General features: G+C 42.3%; 1 protein-coding gene across 12 annotated transcripts in view; it reads right to left on the bottom strand.

Annotated features, from left to right (window-relative positions):
- The window catches only part of scn8aa (sodium channel, voltage gated, type VIII, alpha subunit a), a 37,470-nt gene extending 22,189 nt beyond the window's left edge, over positions 1-15,281 (bottom strand). For 6 of the 12 annotated variants that reach the window (XM_061074204.1, XM_061074202.1, XM_061074200.1 and 3 more), the window contains exons 1-9: positions 15,003-15,281; positions 10,173-10,291; positions 8,175-8,264; positions 7,437-7,565; positions 6,484-6,575; positions 2,825-3,046; positions 2,493-2,556; positions 2,205-2,346; positions 75-281 (exon numbers count right to left, since the gene is read on the bottom strand). In XM_061074204.1, coding sequence (XP_060930187.1) covers positions 75-281; positions 2,205-2,346; positions 2,493-2,556; positions 2,825-3,046; positions 6,484-6,575; positions 7,437-7,565; positions 8,175-8,264; positions 10,173-10,291; positions 15,003-15,281 — 1,344 coding nt within the window. Of the gene's footprint in view, positions 1-58; positions 282-2,204; positions 2,347-2,492; positions 2,557-2,824; positions 3,047-6,483; positions 6,576-6,781; positions 6,874-7,436; positions 7,566-8,174; positions 8,265-10,172; positions 10,292-15,002 lie in introns of all 12 variants that reach the window. The other 6 variants (XM_061074203.1, XM_061074197.1, XM_061074194.1 and 3 more) reach the window with 3 other exon arrangements.
- Between the last annotated feature and the right edge of the window lie 1,003 nt (positions 15,282-16,284).

Here is a 16,284-nt window from a genome sequence, read left to right on the forward strand (position 1 = left end):
ACATGGATAGATTGAGAGCAATGATATCACATGGCTCAGGCATCATTGCAGCCTCAACCCTGCAGAGGACTGACCTGGGCGTCCTCCTGCTGTCTCTTGAGCTGTTCCAGCATGGCCTTGAATTCCTCATCCTTACGAATGGCCTCCTCCATGGTGGCCTGGTTCTGCTCCTCATAAGCCATGGCCACCACAGCCAGGATGAGATTCACCAAGTAGAAAGATCCCACAAAGATCACCAGGACAAAGAAGATCATGTAGGTCTTCCCTGCCGCCCTCAGAGTCTGTTCAGAGGCAGTGCAGCCAAGGAGGAGAAAGAGAAGAGCAGAGACGCCAATGATTTCTGATACGTGACCCAAAAGCCTGTGTCACACTCACAATGACTCATCAGAAATATGCAGAAATGTAGAACAGTTTAACTGGGCTGGGGATAGGAGGACAAAATGGCCTGATGGGGCATTTGTCTTGGCATCAGAAATGAACTCAGCATAAATGTTGCTTCCTCTAGACAATAGATTCAGCGAGGGAACACAAGCAACGCTACAGTGGAATGCTTATTTCCCTGTTTCCTTCCCTGCGCTCATCAACATTCTCAGCATGAGCCCAAGGTTGAGCTGTTCATCAGGGAGAGCCAGGAGTTATGCATTTTGACCTACTTTCATATGCACACTATACCAGCCAGTGCACAGCCAAAAAATGGGTGTTTTCCCCAGTGTAGAGAATAATGGAGGAACCTGATATTTCAGAGGCCCAGCGGAAGAAATGAGAACATACTTGAAGAAAACTCGCTCTCTTGATGTAAAAACACAGCAGGTATGCAGGTTTACTACAGTTTTGATTCACTGAGGCAACTAAGAGGTTTTTAGCATCACAAAATACACACTAAATTTAAATAAAATTTTTCCAAATCATCAGTTCCCCTCTTCGCAAGGTAAACCAGTGGCTTCTGGGAGCAGAGCAAAAAAAGAAAAGACTTCCTTGGATTAAGAAAATAAATTCCCTCACACATTTTGCATGACGTTTGTAGGCTGGTAAAAATAATCACTGTATGGACAACAGGAGCCTATAGACACGCCCATACCACACACATTTCTGAACATGAAAACCTAAACACAACTTCACAATCATGTCTCTAATGATTTAACACACAAAGACAGTGAGAGCCTGTCGTTCTGTAGCTGGAAGCTGCATTTCTAAGATGGGACCATAAATAGCAGTATGAGTCGAGGTGGTCCCATCAGGTCTCATCTCCCTCATTGGCCGTTCTGTAATCCTGAGCTGTTAATATTTCATACTTTCTTCTTTCCACTCGGCCTCCATATGTGGAGGCAGGAGTGTCTCAACCATTTCAGAGGAGTTTCTGTAGGAGCAGGCTCACGCACTGGACGGCAGCGGCCACAGTATGTGCGGATAATGAAAGTCAAGGGGGGCTAGAGAACAGAGGCAGAATTAACCTCCGTTTGTGTGAGAGGTGGAGTTAAAGTATGTTTATCAACTGTGTCAATCAGTGGAGGAGCAGGAGATAGGTCATTCTGAACAAACAGGAATTCTAGCATAAATCTACAGACAAAGATTTTACTTTATTTTGTATTTTTTTTATCTCAACCTCTCAGTCGGAATAAACCAATGAAACATTCATTTAATTTAACAATTTAAGGTCCACATAATTTTTCACTATGTAGTGTAGCTTCAGCAAATTATTATTTTCATAATCAATTAAACTTTTAATTTAATAATCTAAACAATGTATTTAAAAAGTCATAAAATACTAGAGTTTGCTCATTATAGATAAAAAATAACCCAGTGATATTTTTCACTGGGTTAGTGGGGCTTGTGGACACTTGGATGACGCCCAGGAGCAGTATGGAGGCACGGTATGTTTATTCTGTATTTTTTTTACGTCTGAAGAAGCGGTCACGATATACTTCAATTGTATTGGATTTGGCTGCAACGCTGTTTACCCCTGAAACTCCAAAGGTGTTTTGTGGACTCAAACATTTGACCACCCCTCCACTGGCATAGTGGTGAGTAGATAATGAGTGGTGTTTCATTTTTCGGTGAACTGTCCCTTTAACATCTTTGGGAAATAAACTATCTGCTGTGATTAATCAACTATCTGTATGCAGTAATAATTGAGGACTGATATGTGACGTTAGGCGATAGGCATCCTGTGAAAAAATGCTAACTTGTTGACAGATCATCCTCACCAGCATGTAGAGGTTTTCCCAGAAGTCCTGTGTCATGAGTCGGAAGAGAGCCAGGAAGGCCCAGCCGAAGCTGTCAAAGCTGGTGTAGCCATAGTTCGGATTCCTCCCAGCTTTCATGCATGTGAAGCCCTCCGGGCAGCGGCTGTGAGTTGGGGTGGAGGGAGAGAGATAGAGAGAGAGAGAGAGAGAAGAGAGAAGCGATATTTACTTCTAATGTAATCTGACTACAGGCAGATAGAACAACTCCAGCAGGTCTTGGATCAGCAGCGTTCAGAGGAGGCAACTCACCCCGAGTCAGAGCTGTTCCCACAGAGAAGAGCGTCTAACTGGCCAGGGATGAAGTAGAAGTTGGCTGCAGAAAAATAACACAGAGCCATAATGAGTCATATCACATTCTGTCGCAGCAACACTTGTTATCCTGCAATGGTCTGAAAATCCATTCAGTCCAATTTTCCGATTCTACTTTGCTAAAGCGTCTTCAGTTTAGCACATTTCAAAACCATTCTATTTGTCTGTCCGGGGCCAAAGCGACATATTGTTTTCTCCCTCCAGCATATGGGCTGACTCGTGCTCCTCGACTGATGCCAGCTCCCCGTTGGCAAAGCCCTGCCTCCACTTACTGTCGTTCATGATGTACTCTTTCCAGTCAAAGCCCTTGCTGCTGCCGTACATGTAGTTCTCGGTGATGTTGATCGGCCAGACCACACACTTGTGCCGCAAGTTGCCCATGAAGAGCTGCAGGCCGATGAGGGCGAAGACGCTCAGGCAGAAGACGGTCAGGATCATCACATCCGAGAGCTTCTTCACAGACTGGATGAGGGCGCCGACGATGGTCTTCAGTCCTGGAGGCGTTCACACATACACGTACACACACAAGGCAGGTGATGCAGGAGCTGCTGAAGCCCTAGTTATGAATTAATCTCTGACGTGTCAACTAGGAATTATCTTTAATATACTGCTACTATGCTAACATGCTAATCCCTTTTCGGGAACTATTACTGGATAATATGACATTTTTAATGTAGTGGCAATACTATCTTTCTTTTACATAAACTATACATAAATATAGTATCTTACATTCTCATTAAATTAATTATCTATGTAATAATATATCTACATCTAAATCTAACTGTGGGATATACTTCTGCAGGTGATCATTTGTATGGATCAAATTGATAAGTCAATTGAAGAATAGGTAGTAATACATTTTGCACAAAACTGACAGATTACATACATGACAACTCTAGGAACAAAACAAACAGCCTTCCCACTCTTTTCAGATTTATCCAGAGAGGAAAAGATTGCAACAAGGTCGAATTAAAACTACTGGCTTTTCACTGCCAGAATGAAAAGAGGGGGAAGACTGTAGAAAAGTGAAAGGAAATCTGTAAAGAAGAGAGCACAGCAGCACAACGAGGGGCCATGAGGGGGACAGAGGCACAGGCAGGGGGAGGGGGGAGTGGAAACCACATGCAGGTCATTTAAACTCCAAGGCTGAACAGGAGCAATTCAATGCCAGTGCCAGTGTGTGGGCACTTTCTTGAACTGTCTGGTGTCATTGGAAAAGCACTGACTCCCCATTCCGCGACCCTGCAGTCTGTCTCATCCACCGTTTCACTTAAGACAAAACCCGTGTACCTTGCAGACTGGCCTCCTCTGGCTGTGTTCACCTGGCTCCACGAGGAACTCAAACATGGAAACAGGATGACCCACTTTATGTGTTTGGCCTCTACAGGTACAGTGGGCTTTATCTAGCTGTACATCTTGTATCGACTTGAATAATATGCTCTAAAAATAAGACTGCTCATTCACATGATCTCAGTAAAAGCTCTGTTAGCTTGGAAAAATTGAGTAAGACAACTTTAAACAGTAAGTTAAAACATAATTTGTGAGGTAATTATATTAAAACACCTATAACTTGTTCAGATCTGAAAGTATGCCTTCCACAGCACATTAGATAATGTTAGCTTCATTAAAACTACCCTATAAAAGCTAAACATTTCTCCACTCCACCGCTACAGGCCTTGATGATTTATTGGAAAATAAATATATTTGACTTTTGGGGAAATATGCTAATTCCCTCTCTGGCAGAGAGTTTGATTGGGATCAGGCCAATCAGGCCTGTCCATTAAATATAAACCCACAGTCAAGCTTAGCCTAACACAAATCCACTGACCAGCAGCTCTACAGCTCACTACATCCATTGCTCTGTCTAATCTTTATAAAACACAGAAGACTGTAAAACAACAGTTTACGGAGTATTTTGTGCCGGACCACCCCCACACAGCCAAACATTTTCTGGCCAGATTTGGCCCAGTCTGAACACTGTCATCCAACCCACATGCTGTGTGCAATCATGGCAGCTCGGTGGTCCACACCTGTTTGCCAGATATGGGCCACAAGTAAGCCATATCAATACCACATGTCAACCAAAGGTGGCCCGGAATTTGTTTTGTGCTATTTAGGGCATATTCACCATTTATCACAAAGGCCAGATCCAGATAACACCTTGCCTAGAGCGCCTAGAGCACTGCATGTTTGTTTTGGGATATTTGGGCCACATTCGCCAATGCAAAAGAGCCCAGCTTTAGGCTCATGTCCATTTTGTACAGGCCAGAAGTGCTGCATCATTGCCTGAAGAGGCTCACATCCATACGCTATATGAGCCTGGCAACAAGTGTTGTCAATTAAGTGACTTTCCCTCGAGATTTAGCAACTTTCAAGGCCCTGTTAGCAACGGCAAGAGAGCCTACCAATAAATCCTTTTGGGCCTTTGCTCCTCTCCATTAAAGACAGTCACTAATGTTGATCGATGTGCTCTCATGTGGCTCTTCAGACCGACTGTGTTCGGCGAGCGGAAGATAGCAGTTGACCAAATTGCAGGTCAACAGTATGTGTTAGAATAAATCATTGTAATCCTTAGTTTTAGTTCTAAAGGATTTAACTGAACTATTTAAGTAAAACTAGCTTTACTCTCAAAATACACAGTTTGTAAGACTGCGTTTATTCAAATGTCTGATTTCACGGTTCTTTAGTCTAGAAGTCTAAACAACAGCGGTCCTGTATATATATATATATATATATATATATATATATATATATATGCAAATAGCTACGTTGTGACATCACAAAATGCAGCTCCTTTCTTTCAGAAATAATTGGAAACACAGCTTGCAGAGCTAAGAAATTGTCCGACACATGTGGTAACCCCAATAAAACTGCTTTTTTACACTTCTGTTTTTTTTTCAATTTCCCAAAACGATCCCCTTATCTTGCACATCACACACTAAATGTGTGGCTCCTGTGAGTGAGCACGGCATCTGTTCAACGACCTCTATCAATAGATAGAAAGATAGATGTGTGGTCAGTGTCACTCACAAAGGTCAATAGGTCATTCAACCTTCCCATCTGCGACCCCAGCCTCTAGAATAAGAGCACACTTTTTTCCGTGTGGCATACCATTCAAGTAGGTCATAAAAAAAGAGAGAAAGAAAATCAATAACCAAACTAAAAACACAAGAGGGCAAATCAAACTTTCAATGCCATTTGTCAGCCAAGCTCTTGTTAGGCTTATATTCTAAAAAGCAAGTGACTGAAAAGCATCATGCAGCATAAGAGATATGTTCACAAACTAGGCTTGGCAGTCTTCATACATAAATAACGGGTGTATTCTTCTCTCTAAGAGCTATGCTATTTCTCATGGGGTCATCAACATACACCAGGTTTGTTTTTGAGCCCCAAAAAAATGGGATCTCCTAACTCCAATTCAATCACTGGTGGAAATGTGCAACAAAATTATTGATCCTTTAATTTCAATTGCACATTCAATTTGTAATCGAACAACTAGAGGGATTGCAGGCAAATTTGAGAAGCGTTAATCTATTCTTAGCTGATGCGTATGTGTAACACCTGATTCTGTCGACAATTTTATTTAATACGAAAAGGTGCTTTTGTCAATGTGGAAGCTGGTGGGTTTGGTTGGCTAGTGGGTTAAAGCTATTTGTACAGAGAAACACAGCTGCCTTGGAAAGGAGCCTTGCAATGAGAGTGCTAGTGGGGCAGAAGAGAGTGCAGACACTTTGGATGGCCCTAGAGGAGACTGCAAAGCCTATCAAAAATGTATTAGTACCATTTTTGATAATTTTGGAGGAAAAATAAATCAAAAAATGGTTGTCTCCAATTCTTCAGTTGTTGCTTAAATCATAATCGTAATCATAATAATAGTGAGTAGAAAAGAAAGGGTGAGAGGATCAGCCTTAGTGTTTAAACTGAGTCTCACCTGGAATGACAGAGATAGTTTTCAATGCTCGGAGAACTCTGAATGTTCTCAGCGCAGATACATTGCCCAGGTCCACAAACTCTGTTATATATCTGAAATAGGGGAAGGATCACACACAGAACAAACACGATGACAAAAACCACACACGCCAAGAGCACAACACCACCGAACCAGGAGGGAAACGACGCCACTCACAGAGTCTGTCCACTGAGGAGAAGGGTGGAAGGTAAAAGGAAAGAAAGACACACACACCTAACACCAACCCCGCCCCCACCGTCCCCGCCCCATCCTGTCTTACCTGGAATTACAGAAATAGTTTTCAATGCCCTCAACACCCTGAACGTGCGCAGAGCTGAGACATTGCCTAGGTTTACAAACTCTGTTATATACCTGCAGGATCAAACCACAGTTACAACAGCTTGTTATTTACATGAAGATATGAGGTGAAAAAGATAAAGTTACACACAGACGGGTTACGTGACAGCTCTACGAACAGATAAGATGTCGTGTTTTACAAGGTGCGGATGTTTCTGGGTATGTATTTGCCCAAACGGAGGCAGGTAAATCTGTGGTATATATGTGACATGTGGTCGACAGCAGGAAATACTGGGCCTTAAATTGGATGCTGCAGACTCCGGCAGATTAAGAGAGGATAGGTGAATGAAAAGGAGAGTTAGAAAACGAGAAGAGGACAAGTCAGATGAGATTTGATGACTCTTGTCAGGGAGGCTGTTGATGGAAACCTTCAAACCCCAAAGAGAAGAGTCTCAGATGGAGGAAACGCAGGAGACACAAAGGAAGAAAAAAGAAAGACTGAGAGATGGACAATCATCTGCAGAACTTAATTCTCACTTTCTTTACCCACCCACTTTATATAAAACAATGGCAATATTTGTGCACATGATATAATTTCATTATCCATGGACAAGTTTGATCACAAGAGAAATACTTACGCCATCGAAATGACCATGAAATCCAGCCAGTTCCATGGATCTCTGAGGAATGTAAACCCGTCTATACAGAATCCTCGTGCGCAGATTTTAACAAGCGACTCAAATGTATAAATTCCTGTGAATGTGTACCTGAAAGACAAAAGTGTTGACAGATTCAGTTCACCGGGCTTGATCAAAGCTCACTCGTGAATTTCTGTGTCCTCATTAGCTGTTGAAACACCCAGGACATGACAGAGTAGAGTATAGGTCAGAGGATGCATTTAGAAACATGGAGACAAGAGATAAACTCTAAAATAAATAGGTTTTAATTAAGCAAATTGTTTAAAAAAAAGCTATGAATTAGCACGACGGTTTCTCACATAGAGTTAGCTCTGAGGTTCAACCCCAGTTTGTGCATCCCATAGACGGTACATTGCCAAACTACATAGAATCATAGTCAAACCAAATATATCAAAATATAAATACTCACAGCAGGGAGTTGAGATAAACAGCATGCTAACATGCTTTCAGTGACTTTGTTTATTTTCATTTTCCATTTATAAAAGCCAGGAATGTCTCTCATTTCCAGGTAAATGAAATAAGGCTGCAACTTGAGGTAAAATTTCAGTTCTTTCAACAAATAAATTATATTTTTGCCCGGGTTGTTACAAGAATCGTTAGTGAGGCACAAATTGGGGTTATTTCTTAGTATGAATTTAGCATTGAATGAATTTATTGAAAAAAGAGAAGTGTACTTACTCTACTTGTTTTGACCACTCGGGAGGATCACTAAAGGTCATGAATATACAGTTGGTCAAAATAGTACACATTATGATCATGCTGAAAAGAGTGAGGAGCAGGTTAAGGAAAATATGGATAGAAGAGGGGAACACAAACATCATAACATAACATAACATAATAATATTAATAGTAATAATAATAATAATAACATAATAAGCATCATCAAAGCTATGCAACATCTCTACTGTTTCTCCAGTTTGCATGTTATGTGTTTTCTCTGGTCCAGTCAGTCTGCGACATGGAAAGGGTTAATGTCATAAAAATCTACTCATAGCACTTTACAGGAGGTGGTTATGTGTGCACAGCACCACAAAAGCCATTATTTCCCCCATGAAATATTTAAATGGTATATATTTAGTGGAAACACAATGGCATGACCAAAACTACAGTAGGTTTTACAGCTCTGAGGCTTTCAGAGAAGAGAGACTTTACACTAAAAAGAAACAAGGAGAACCTGGGAACTTGCTTTAAGGGTAATCAGAGATGGTAGTTAAAGCTGTGGCTTGTGGCTAACGATGGGCAGAAATGAGGTAAATCTAGAGACAGAAATATAAACTGCTCAGAATAGAAATTACAAAGGGTTTCACTTGTTTTGTTGTTACTGCCAGCATTCCAGTGCGTGAGAACAATCACATTGCAAACTTGATATCATTTTATCAGGACAAATGTGTCACATTATCATATCTTTATAGTTTATTTTACTTGGAAAGATGTGATGTTAATGTTTTGTCCCTGTAGGAACCGGCTTATATTTTATCTCTTGATAGATGTTTTTGTAAATTCATTCTCTGTTTTATGTTTTTTAAGATTTAATGCAACTGTATTACTTTTATTAATTGTATTGTACTATATGTGATTAATCTAAGAATTCAAAATCACACTGTTAAGGAAAGTTAAATCCACATTTATTCTTACGTAGTCAAATCTTCTCTTAGTGTTTTGCTGCAACTAAATTAAAAACAAAAAAAACAACAATTCTAGTCCAGGTTGTTATCCTGTGTATTTGTATATCTCGATCTACAAAATAACATAAAAAACATATTATCCAGGCTGTTTCCATATCAAGAGATCCTCTCTTTTCTCTCGCTGTAAACTGTTAAAGTATTTTTGATGATCATCCTATACTTAAGTATACCTACATTTATCCAATTAAATATGATTAGGGGCTAATAGCTCCTCACACTTATATAAAATGGCCCTTGACAGTTGGCTGGGTCGTAGCAACTAGCAGAGCGATATGACATATGGATGCAGCTCAAGGCTACAGCAACTGCTGTTGGAATAAACACTAGAACACCTGATAAATGCCTGACTGACCTGTCATTGGATAGGTTGTTAATTCGTAATGTGGGTCCCGGATTTTATCGATGAAGACGAAGTAAATGAATTAAAAGAGACAACATCTCTGTCTGCGCTGCATTGATTTTGATGCTGTAACTCTGGCCAGCCGACGTCTGCTGGATCCGTTCCGTTATCAATCAGGGAATCGGTTTCAGTGTCATTTTCACCTTGTGGTAAATCGCTGGACGGATCTGACCTACTTTATGGAAATGGCTCTTCCACCTCTTGAGGTTTTATTTACTGCTCTCTCTCTCGCTCTCTCGGGGGTTAAAAGAAATCAGCTGCTCCGGGTTGGTACAGTGATGGATGCCACAGAGTAAAACCATAATTGACTTATTGAGGAGGTCTAGATTACTGCTAAGGATGACTCATCATTTTGGCGAGGCTTTCCATTAAATGAGAAAATGGCCATCGCACGGCTTCCTGTATGCTCTTCCACGTAAGGTAGCGCCCTGAATCTGACTGTATCATAGCGAGCGTCTGTATCCTCTCCTGTAGCAACAGTCACAGGAAACATCAATAGCGGTACACGCAGAAAGACAGAACATCATGAATAATACACATGGACAGGAAACTCTTGTCTCCGCTGTTAAGACCCATTTTTCAAAAGGATATGAATGTATCAAAATTTTAATAGCTACTCGCCTAACCGGATTTAAAGGATTTATGAAGTACAAGGCAGGTGTGGCACTAAAACGGAAGATTGTCTTCCCTCTATTTAGCACTATAAATGTCTGTGGAGAGAAGGAGAGGAGAGAAAGACAGTATTAATAGATGATAATCAGATCAAAATATGCATACAGTACTTATTTAAAACACTAACTAAAAATAACAGAATTTGTCATCCTATTTCATGCGTGTTCACTGTATTTCTATCACAGCATACATAACTCATACACATGTGAGGTTATTCATGAAAGATAAAGTATGCATTTGCTTATAAAGTGGTACGCTGTGCATTTTTGTGTCAGGTACAATGAGCTGAAATGCGTTAGAGAGTGAAAATGGCTGCCAGGATGTTTCTAACGTCGGCTTGTTGTCCCAGTCACTCAGTGCTATCCTGCCCATCATGGCTTCCGTGGTTTGAAGAGAAGGAAACGAGCACAGACCGAGAGGAGCTGGCAACCTCTTTCTGTGGATAACCTCATAATTGCTTAAATAAAACATGGCGATTTGCTTGAAACTTTAATGAGACTATGTGCATTTGCACAAGTGATACGGGCGCTGGTGCTTTTAACAAGGCCTCCCTCACTACATTAAGCCCTGCAGAGTTGCCAGTTCAGTGCTGAAGGCTGGAGACAGCAGAGTCAGGAGGGAGGAGGAGGAACGAGGAGGTAGAGCTGGAGAGGAGGCGTACAGTAAGAGACCTCATGGTGGTGTCACATGACTCGGACATGTATTCTGTGCATTTCCAAGGTGCACGTGTGGGATGTTGTTGACTAGAAACATAAACATCTCACGGACGAACATGAAAACAGAGAATATTTCTGCCTGTAGGACGATGAGGAAGATCTGTCACATGACCCTCTGATATTAATTTGATTAAAATCTACAGTCAGCTCAGATCAACCCAGTGAAACATCTTCAGAGAATGTTACTCTCCAGTTTATATTATGGCTCAGAGCAGCAGCCTCCCCCTCCAGTGTTAATACTCTCATATAGATTGTAAACATTCCCAGTCAGCACTGTTGTCAGCTACAATGACACACTTGGAAATGTCCCAGTTGCTGGTAGCATGATATTTCCATGAAATACAACACATACTGTATATCGTGTGCATGTGAATGACCATTAACCATGAACACACACATGCGCACACACACACACACACACACACACACACACACACACACACACACACACACACACACACACACACACACACACACACACACACACACACACACACACACACACACACACACACACACACACACACACACACACACACACACACACACACACACACACACACCAGCGTGCACAAAGCTGAAAAATGAGCAAACCAATGTTGTCATCCACACACACATGCACACACACACAACTGCTCTATATGTGGGGAGTCTTTTTTTGTAACGCATGACTAAAGTGCTGCAAAGCTACTGAAAATTTCATAATCCAGAGCTGAGCGAAGAGCAGGGAAGAGAAGGAAGGCAGAAAAAAAAACAACTGGGGGGAGACGGAGAGCGAGCGGCAGCAACTGTATCACCAGCAGGCTGAGGAGAAGCAGGACAGTGGGAGCCCGAGCGAGGGAGCTGGGCAGAAGACGGAGAAGATGAGGGGAGGGGGGGATGGGCGGGCGGGAGACGGGGAGAGAGAGCGGCTTCGACACAGAGGCTCCAGCCATCAGGCAGGGCTGCAGCATCTGCATCCATGAGGGCCACAGCAGCCATTCAAAGAGCCCCTTCTTTCAACCCTTGTGGTAAATGGCAAATGCACTTGGTTTAATGGCCTTTCATTTACACACACACACACACACACACACACACACACACATGCACACACACACATAAATGCAGCAATGGCGTAGGGTTAAGCTGCCATGCTAGGTGCAAACAGTAAAATTATGTTTGCATTTGTCTAGATTTTCATTGAAGAATATATCATTTCCACTACATGTGATTTGCTGACGTGTTCTTTAAGACTGAACGTAACATAGGACATGCTCTGTCTCAAACAATCTCCGGGGGGACATCACTGCAAATCATTATCTTTAATTCAGGTGACAAAAGAGCAGATGTCCCCTCTCCTCATCATGCACATGCACATGTGTGGTGGAGGAACTCATCATGAAATTTCTCAGATTATATTTCAAATTTAAAAAAAAAAAAATATTAGGGCCTTCTAATTAAGGAGGCTCCTCTTACGCACCCGCCCATCTTAAAACACATTTCAGTGAACCTGACTGCAGCAGAAGGAGAGCAAGGGTGCTCATGCATCCTGGCACATGTCACTTTTTCATCCCTGTCCTCACTTCATCTTCCCGACCCTCCCTTCCTCGGTCGTTCCCTCTTTCCTCTCGACTCAAAAATGATCGGGTCCATTGGCCTCGCCAAGGCTGACCTGGCCTGGTTCAGCTTGGCACCTGCTGAGGCCACATCGAGGCAGGGGGTGCCTAACGCCGCGTCAACACGCAGTCGGTGACCCAACTGAAGATTTGAGATAAGGAAGATGAACAGCATTCCTTTTATATCTGTACCTGTAACCCCCACCCCCTCCTCCTCCCAGCAAAGGCATAACCAGACGACCGCTCAGTGACAAAGACAGACAGAGCAGCGTTCTTCCATCAAGGTCACCACCTGATCTGACGTCACAGCTGCCAGATCCAAAGCAGCGTCAGCCCCCTTTGGCATTAGGACGAGACAAGATCGAGGGCCGTAATTAGATTTGCCTGAAGCTGAGAGCCGACAGGGCTGCTGGAAGGAGGCAGGAGGCAGGAGGCAGGAGGCAGGAGGCAGGAGGCAGGAGGCAGGAGGCAGGAGGCAGGAGGCAGGAGGCAGGAGGCAGGAGGCAGGAGGCAGGAGGCAGGAGGCAGGAGGCAGGAGGCAGGAGGCAGGAGGCAGGAGGCAGGAGGCAGGAGGCAGGAGGCAGGAGGCAGGAGGCAGGAGGCAGGAGGCAGGAGGCAGGAGGCAGGAGGCAGGAGGCAGGAGGCAGGAGCCAGGAGGCAGGAGGCAGGAGGCAGAGACGTGAAGCTAAACATGAGCCTGCATGACTCGCACGCATCGGTGTCAGTAACGTACGGACATGTGTGGAATGAGAGACAGAACTGTGTGTTGGTGAGTGAGTTCATCAACAGTCTCACGTAACGCTGGACATGTTCGAATCATTTGAGTCGTGTCTCCTCGTTATGTACTGGACCGTTTGTTCCATAACACTCAGTATGCCCAGTGTCATGTATGAGACACACAGAGAGAGAACGTAGATCTCACACACACACACACACACACACACACATTCCCTAAAACAACCTGTTCTAATGATGATGACTAAACGGATTCCGAGCTTGTTTTTCTCTTTATATATTTTAAGGTACACTGTGTGGAGTTATACAACACCGTTGTCAAAAGTGCAGCCATATTTAAAAGCAAATGTTATTGGAGGAAACCATTTTGAATAAAAATGTCAATTTTGTTACATAATTCTTTGATAAAAATAGACCACAAACAATTGTTGCCATGGTGGAAGATTCTGCTCAGTCCCGTTGGAAACACACCAGCATTAAACGGACCTCACTTTACTTTACAGTAAAACATAGATTTATGATAAACTATTCTTGCCTCTTCTTAAAGTAACAAACAGGTTCTCACTTTGAGAACACAGGGGCATCCAAGAGCATGAATGTCTATTAAATGGCTGCAATAAAAAACAAAAAAGTACTTTCCTGATCCTTCAATTCACTCTCTTAATAACTGTGGGTATATATTTCTAAATATTTTATCCAGAGACACGTTTGTCCAACGAGGGTAAGATGAAGTAAATAGTTGTGATCGACAGGTACATATGATGATGATAATGATTCAGAGACTCTCAAGGTCACCCAGTCGCCCTCCCACTGGGCGTCAGACATGACAGAAACCCCAGAGAGACACTAGTCTACTCTAAGAAAAAACAGACTCCTCACACAGCTGCTGCTGCTGCTTTTCCACGCTGCCATAGATTCATTTTTGAACAATTAGAAAAGACAGTCATGTGGAACAAGCCTCTCAACAGTTACCGCATTTGACCTTTTCCCCAAAGCCCTGCGAGCACACGAGAGATATACGCCAACGTCCCACTCTCGACAGCTCGAGTGCTCAACTCTCACACTCCCCAAAGGTCTTCAAGGAGCAAAACGTAATTACGATCTGCAACCTAATCACAAAGTAAAATAATCCACAATCCACCTGGAGGCCGACCATCACATGACACACAGCACTTCTAATCTGTCTGCGTGACCTCCTGCCATCATGTATGACTCACCGGGACGTCATAAGTCTTAATGAATGCTGATCCATTTAAGTATCACCTGAGACACTTGCTCATTCATAGTTCAATATATGTAGATTTTTTTCTGTTGGTATTGGATTTAAATTACAATCACATGGGCCTAAAATGCTTTAGATAATGTGCTTTGTACCTATCAATCATTGCTTCCTTTATTTATTTAAGGTAAAACAACACAACAACCAATGGCAATATTACAGGATATATGATTGCTTTTTTCCACAGTGTATATTTGTAATTTGAGGTCTTGGAAGCCTGAGGGACAGGGACAAATACCGATCATATACTGTACTGGGGATTCTTTTTAATATTTCAATATTCAATGAATATTATATCATATCAATGAAATCACCTCCTTCATTTAGGTCAGGGCTGAGGTTTAATACCCAGCCCCACTCATAAACATTCTTTTTTTTTTATGACCTCGTCATGTGTATGTGTTTCAGGTCTCTGCAAACTCACTTTTTGAGAGGTCAGGTAGAATGGGTCCAGGTCCTCCAATGGTATAGCCACCATTCCTTTAGGGATGTCCCCGTAGATGTAGGGCAGGCTCCTCCCAGCCTCCAGGTCGGTGTTGGGCCTTGGCTTGTTCTCGTCATCGTCGTCACGGTAGCTGCTGTCCTGCTTGGGTGGCTTCTTGTTTTTCTCCTCAGCGATGCGCTGCTCAATGATTGCCAAAGATTCCACAGTAAACTTCTTGTAGCTATTAGGTCCTGGCGGTGCAATAAGGGGTAAAGCCATGTTTTCATCCTGCAGCTACTAGGTCTTTAGGTTTGTACCATCCACAGTAACAGCTCTGCAGGAAGTGAAGACAGAGAAGAAAAGTCAAACAACAGGCCGATCTGCATGGACTGCCCAAATCATTCTCTGAATAAAAAGGAGCTCACATCTGATATGCTAAGCATCTTAGTCAATGTTTCTTTAAATTAGCTATATTACTTTTTCATCAATAATCCTACAAAATATTTCTCCATGAAGAAGAAGTTTGGAAATGTGACAAAAGAGAGAGTGAAAGAACACAGACATCTAGAAACATATTAAGATATGAAGTCCTCTTCTTCATATATAAATACAGTATATCAATTTGACTAAACATAACAAATATAAAGTAGACAACATAGGACAACATAGCCTGAAGGTTGCATCCCGGCCACATCATATATTTACAAAATGTACATTTTACAATTTGTTGGTTTCCCTTGATATATTTAGAAAGGAATATCTCATTTGATACATTTTATGGTTCATGAAACAGCTTTATTTTATCTATGCTATTTTTTTGTGAACAGAGACTGACAAGTCACATTAACTTTCATACGTGTAATTCAAATAGAATAGTATGAAAAACTTAAAAATAACATTATGTATATGAGACATTTCCCACCACTCATGCCTCGGGTTGGGTTTAGGCACCAACAGTTTAGTGATATGTTTAATTATGGTCCAACTTTTTTTACCCAGTGCTGGAAGCAAATTCTGAGTCACATGATGATGAAGACAACAGAGCGTTTGAGGTTTTTTTTGACTGCTTATGATTTTTTAAATAGCTGCAGAAAGGCTGACGGAGAGCACAGCACGCTTAATGCCTGCATGACTCAGTGAAGCCGCTCTCCAACACACTCAGATGTAAAAGGGGTATGATGGTTACATGACAACTGTTCAAGCTGCAGGACATTTCAGGGTCAATGTACTAATGTGAGGCAGAGCTGAGGGTGAGAGGAGAGGGGGTGTTCCGGGGAAACCA

Source organism: Limanda limanda, chromosome 7 (assembly GCF_963576545.1).
Source record: "Limanda limanda chromosome 7, fLimLim1.1, whole genome shotgun sequence".
Classification (NCBI taxonomy): domain Eukaryota; kingdom Metazoa; phylum Chordata; class Actinopteri; order Pleuronectiformes; family Pleuronectidae; genus Limanda; species Limanda limanda.